This window comes from Chrysochloris asiatica, unplaced genomic scaffold, assembly GCF_000296735.1.
Source record: "Chrysochloris asiatica unplaced genomic scaffold, ChrAsi1.0 scaffold00011, whole genome shotgun sequence".
NCBI lineage: Eukaryota > Metazoa > Chordata > Mammalia > Afrosoricida > Chrysochloridae > Chrysochloris > Chrysochloris asiatica.
In genome coordinates, this window is record NW_006408529.1 from 15,344,731 (window position 1) to 15,351,307 (window position 6,577).

The 6,577-nt window shown below is 38.6% G+C and overlaps 1 protein-coding gene across 1 annotated transcript in view; it reads right to left on the reverse strand.

Annotated features, from left to right (window-relative positions):
* IRF2 (interferon regulatory factor 2) overlaps window positions 1–6,577 on the reverse strand; it is a 132,788-nt gene that overhangs the window by 38,961 nt on the left and 87,250 nt on the right. The window contains exons 3-5 of the mRNA XM_006834429.1: window positions 5,773–5,872; window positions 4,696–4,872; window positions 4,184–4,230 (exon numbers count right to left, since the gene is read on the reverse strand). Of these exons, the coding sequence (XP_006834492.1) occupies window positions 4,184–4,230; window positions 4,696–4,872; window positions 5,773–5,872 (324 nt within the window). The remainder of the gene's footprint in view (window positions 1–4,183; window positions 4,231–4,695; window positions 4,873–5,772; window positions 5,873–6,577) is intronic.

Below are 6,577 nucleotides of genomic sequence, written 5' to 3' on the forward strand. Positions count from 1 at the left end.
GAATTTAGAGGGCATCTCAAGAAGAAATTTGATGAAACAGCCACTAATGACTGAAGACCAGAAGAGTTGTGGGATGACATCAAAAACATCACACAGGAAGAAAGCAAAAGGTCATTAAAAAGACAGAAAAGAAACACATCATTATACCACTTTGAAGAAAACAGTTCTTCCCCAATCTGAGAGCCTTCCAACCCGAGAGAACTCATCTTCTGGCACTATATCTAACAATACCCTGCTGCTATTCATAAATGTTTCATCTTCTGGTACTATACCTGACAATATTCCATTATTATTCATAAGGTTTCAGTGGCTAAGCAAGCCTTCAAAAGTAGTCCACCTCTCCTCCGTCCTAGTCTGTCTTAGTCTGGAAGTTCGTTGAAACCTGTCCACCATGGATGACCCTACTGGTATTTAAAATACTGGTGGCATAGTTTCCAGTATCACAGTAACATGCAAGCACCAAAGTATGACAAACTGACAGATGAATGGTAGCCATTGAAATTACCTAAAAACAATTCCTGAATATAATTCAGTGTTTTGACACACAACTAAAAATAATACATTAGTAATACCTCAGTAAGAACGAGATTCTGTGACTACACGATGCTAGACAAACTGAAGAGTTAAATTTTGATAGAATGTACAGAAACCTTAGGAGTCCTAGTGTGGCACTGTGGTCTAATTCATCAGACTGCAAAGTCATGTGAACTGCAAAGTCAGTGAAGCTCACCAGCTGCTCCTTGGAAACCCTATACAGGGTTGCTATGGGTCAGAATCGACTCGACGGCACTTCACAACAACAACAGCAGGAACCTTAAGTCAACACAAGGAATTGGCATTCATGCACTGCAGAAATTGGAAATGGCCTTACCCATGTTGCACTGCTACTCTGTAGGATTGATTCATGAATGTGCAAATGCAAAAGTTAGATTTAGTTCTGATTAATCATCTGCCTTTTTGCTGAAGGAACAACATACCTTAGAGGGTATTAACCATATCTTTATATAAACAAAAATTTCTCAGTGTACACTAAGACTAAGATAGGATGGAACTTGATTTGTACATTTGTAACTAAAAGGCAGCCTCTCACTCACCTCCCTGGGTGACTACAGCCAAGACCACCCATAGCTGTACCTTTCACAACCAGTTCATTTGTGTAGCCACATGGACAGCGCTGCTGATGCTGGCAGGACTAGAGATGTCCTTCACTTAAGACTCCATGTTGCATTAATTCTAAGATGCATATTTCCTTACTTATACTTCTGCATCCTGAAATAGGATGTGCTTTATCATCAGTTACATATCATGGTTTCGTTGGATGTAGTCTTTCTTAGTGCTATATAACATAATGATTGATTCTATAACTGGGGTCATGTGACATCCAATGAAATATGGTAGGTATGTTTGGTTGGTACTCCATTCTTATGTTTCCACTAATGGGTATTATTAAATTAAATCTGCATTCTAATATAAAACTCTTACTTCCACCCCAGATAACTGTATTTACTTATGCATATATTTAAGCAACAAATACATATCGATTCAGTGACCAAATAGTATAAATTACTTGTTCTGTATCATGCACTTAGTTACATGTTGGGAAAATAACTGTAAATATGATACAGTCACACTCAGAATAGTAGCATATTTTTCAAAATCAGATATTTGAGAGAGGAAATCATATTTTTCTGATAAAATAACACTAATCAATAAATGTTGTTGTTATGTGCTGTGGAGTCGGTTCCAACTCATAGCGACCCTGTACATGGTTTCCGAGGCCGTAAATCTTTATGGGAGCAGAAAGCCTCCTCTTTCTCCCGTGGAACAGCTGGTAGTTTCGAACTGCTGACCTTGCAATTCACAGCCCGATTTGTAACCACTACGCTACCAGAGCTCCTAATCAATGCATAGTCCTAAAAAAAATTTTTTTAACTGTTGGAATCATGATAGGATCCACAGCAAGTTTTTTTTTTTTTCCAATGAATCGACTTCAAGGAATTAGAAAAAAAATATTGGAGGGGAACCTACAAGTTAGAAAAACTTACGAGAAATACCTCAAATTCAAGTTACAGTTCTTTATATGGATTTGGGGAGTACTGGTGGGGTTTTGTGGGATAAGGCACAGGACCTAAAGGTCAGTTTGAACTACAAGGTCAGCAGTGCAAATTCACCAGCTGCCATGTGTCAGAACCTACTTGACGGCACTTAACAACAACATATGGATCTTGATTCAAATAACAAGCTGTGCACAATTTATAATGTTTATGCGGCAAACTGGAAATCTGAACACTGATGACACTGAGGGAGATCTGCTGGGTTTTTTTTCAAGTATAATAAAGACAGCATGCTTTTTAAACCTAGTATAGGTTTCTAAGGAGTGGCTGGTAGGTTTGAACTGCCAACCTTACAGTTAGCAATCCAGTGATTATTCTACAGTGCACACCTAGGATACTAAAATATCTATGGAAAAAATTATACAATATATGGACTTGGAATCAAAATACTGAATTGGGCCACATGAAATTGTATTTTATATAAAAAACCATTGAATGTATGCAATTTCATATTAAATGAAGGTAATAATAAAACAAAATTGGGCATGAGTCGATTAATGCTGAAATTGGGATAATGTCCTATATAGTAAATTATGCTCATTTGTCTCCTTATAATGCGTACAAAACTTTCCACAGTAGGAAGCTAAAACAAAACTCAGGCATTGATACTGTGCTATATTTAGAAGAACCACAAACTCAAAACTATGTAAAGTAAAACTGTAAGTATCACTGCTAAGTTATACTCTGCCTAAAATATCTACATTTTATTGTAGAACTAAACATCTCTAAGATCTTGGCAATTTATCTATGTTTTCACTCAATATCAAACTGCCTTCACAAATGTAACTTTTTATCTAAAATATTTTGCATTTTCCCCACTGTTTCAACTTATTGGTCTGTTTTTAAACATTGTGTTGTCTAGACAGTTTGGTTTTCTCTTCAGCAGTTCTTCTAGATTGTTGTTGTTAATTATCTACGAGTCTGTTCTGACCCATAGTGGCCCTGTATAGGGTTTCCAAGGAGTGGCTGGTGAGTTTGAATCACCAACCTTGAGGTTCAAACTGACGTTGCAGTCCAGCACATTCACCCACAGCACCACACCAGCACTCCCTACAGGGATTATAGGAGGGAATTAAGGATTTAAGACCTACACTGGCAAAAAGAGATCACTTGTTCAAAGGGTTAGAAATCAGTATAATAGGTGTCTCATTTAAACTCAGCTCTGAATAACAATGTGAATGTGAGTTCCTGCCACTTCACCTCTCTCAAGCCACAGTTTCTTTCCCTGCAAACTGAAGACACTGAACTAGGTAGTCCTCTCTCTGATGTTCTACAGATCTGTGAATATAACCTCTGCTCTTGGCTTAGCAACTGTGCAAAGGGTATTTGGATATCCTCTCACTATTTAACAAGAGCTACCCAATCTACTCAACAGCACACAACAACAAACTCTACAGCACTAAGACCCTCAAACCTAAGAGACTGAGTAGAATTAATTGCGGGGTACAGAAGGTTCAGGCTCTCGATCCTACTTAGAGGCCCTCATGCTTGCTCTCTCTCTCTCTCTCTTTTAAACACACGCACCTAAGGAAAACTCTTGGAAGTTATAATAGTTGATTCCATTGTGGAGCAGAAGAAGGAAAAAAAAAAACACAACCATAATAAAGTGCCTGCACTGACTACTAATAAAAAGTCTCTTAGTGAATATACACAATATATAAAAAATACATTTTAATATAATTATATGATATTTCATACATTTTAAAACATATATAATAGGCTGAAAACATACTTAATTCTATCATCTATGAGAGGGTTGCTCTAGCTTAACTGGAACTAAGCCTATCTGATCACAGTTGTGGTGGACCAGATGGAGGCCTGAGACTGTTGAGCTCAATGTGAATCTGGGATTCATTCATAAATTTCTCAGTGAAACCGGATTAAGCAAGGGATATGTGAGCTTGTGTCTGCAAGTGGTTACATGCCAAAGAGGAGACATTCTAAGCACTTAGATCTCAATAGCACAAGAAGAAAAATCACAGATTTCCCAGAGATCATATTACTACTTGTTTTTTGAATCATGACTATGATCACAACTTTGGCCTTCTCTCTCAACAACCAAAGATTACCTTAATGTGCTTAACTCTGTCTTCTTTTTCTGTCTTTGGTTTCTTTCCTATGGCAACAAAAAAAAAGTTTGAGATTAATTCATGTAGCGCATATAGACAAACATTTCTCTGGGGTTCACTGCTTCTGAAATTAAGAATCTATTGCTTTAATCTGTACATGGTCAAAACTCCAAGTATTGCTTTTACTGCCTTTGAAGTGACCCGAGAGTCATTTTTCCCGGTCAGGTAAAGCAGAACCATTGTCTACTGTATGAACAGGTGTGCTATCTTTGGAGTTGCTCCAGATTGGACATCAAGAAGTCATGGAGGTATTGTGATATACGTTGTTGTTAAGTGCTGTTGAGTCAGTTCCAACCCATAACGACCCTGTATAGGGTTTCCGAGAAGCAGCTGGTGAGCTTGAACCGACGACCTTGCCCTTCAAAATGCTTTGCAGTCGGGCACATTAACCCACAGCGCCACACCAGGACTCTGTAGATACAGTAAGTCAGTAAATAAATATATTTATCTACCTTTCTTAGAAGGTCGCTCAGATAATGGCAACATCCTATACACTCTGAAGGCATTGTTTCCTTTCTTTATGCTTTTATCCTTGACTTCTTCAATATCAGGCAAGGAGTTCATGGCGCATCGGAAATTTGCCTTCCATGTTTTGGGATCAGGTTTATCTACTCCTGGTTGATGCTTTCCTAACAAAACAGGTTAAGAAAAAGAGGAGAAAAATTAAGATACTGAATAAAAATTTCTGGAGAAATCACATCACTGGCCAGATAGTACAGAGAAAACTTTTTCAATTCCAAGCTATACCTGTCCTGGTAGGACTAAAGGGGTTCTTAAGATGCAAGAAGTTTAATATCAAAGCCCAGACAGTTTGGGGCAAACAGGACATGGTGGCCACTGCAACAATACTAAACAGTTCTAGGGAAAATGATGGTGGCTGAAGAATGAAGAATTCGCATGCATGGTGTGGAAGACTGGGAGAGATCAACAAGCAGAAGAAAACTTGCATTCCTCGTTTTCTTCTGACTGTCAAATATTGTCAAAAGTTCATTCCACCAAAAATCACTCCTTAACTTTAATACTGTAATAAGTAAATACATTCCTGTCTAGCTTTGGGGAAGAAAACTTCAATCCAAGTTTATACCTCGAGAGAAACAAATGACTATATAGTTCCCTCATATACACTTGGGTAACTTATTAGAACACTACATTTACAGAAAATTTAAGGACTGAGATACTATGGGATGTGTTGTTGTTGTTGTTAAGTGCTGTCAAGTCGATTCCGACCCATAGCAACCCTGTATAGGGTTTCCGAGGAGCAGCTGGTGAGCTTGAACCGCCAACCTTGCAGTTCAAACGGCTTTGCAGTCTGGTGTGGGACATGGATTTTGAGTAATAAAATTTGTATCATACATCCTGGATATGCCTGGGGATAGTCACAGACTTTTCACAGCTATCTTCATGTAGCCAAAGCCAGGAAATTTTACAGGTGATTATGTAAACCACCACCACCACCACCACCACCACCACGTAAACAATTACAGATGACAGCACCTGTGTTGTATAAACACTGCAGGGGGACATAATACCTGTATGAATTGCCCAATTTCTAAAGAGCGGTGCATCTTTTTCCACATCCCACCCGTGTCTAGCTGCATGCATCCAGGGGATCTGAAAAATTTTCTTTTCCTGAAAAATAAAATAAAAACAAGATCTGTAAGCATTAGTTTGGTTCCATTATAAAAATGGGTTCTTGAATTCTAACTAGTAAGATCCCCATTGAGTATCACTGGGTTTGTTGACCTGTCTACAGTAAAATCTGCTATAAACTAAATCCACTCCCCAACTGGAACCGTATCTTGACAGTCTACCAAGGGTGAGTCAGAGTCCTGTAGAGTCTGGCACTGTTGTTCCAACTCATAGCAACCCTGTATAGGGTTTCCAAGGAGCAGCTGGTGAGTTTGAACTGCCAACCTTGTGGTTCACACCAACCTTACAGTCCAACGCATTAACCCATAGTGCCACACCAGGACTCCACAGTGTCTGGCATAGGAAGAATGGATTCCAAGGTCAATGATCTGCTCTTCTTTTCTGCTATAGGACTACAAACAACTTGTGACTGCCTGAAGCTATTAGTGCTTTTATTTACATTTTATCCCCATCATTTGATAAACAGAAACTCCAGCTGCCTTGAGTAAATTTAAAATTACACAACTTTTCAAAATAACACCAATTTGTGCTGCTAAAGGGAAGCTGGGGTTTTCTGAGGGCACCTTCACAGACTCATCACAATTTGCTTGGTGTACTCAACAGAAATAAATGATTTCTAAAGGACAGCCAAAATGCTCCTTAGAAGCCAGGATGGGAAGACTTCATTTCTCATACTTTGGACAC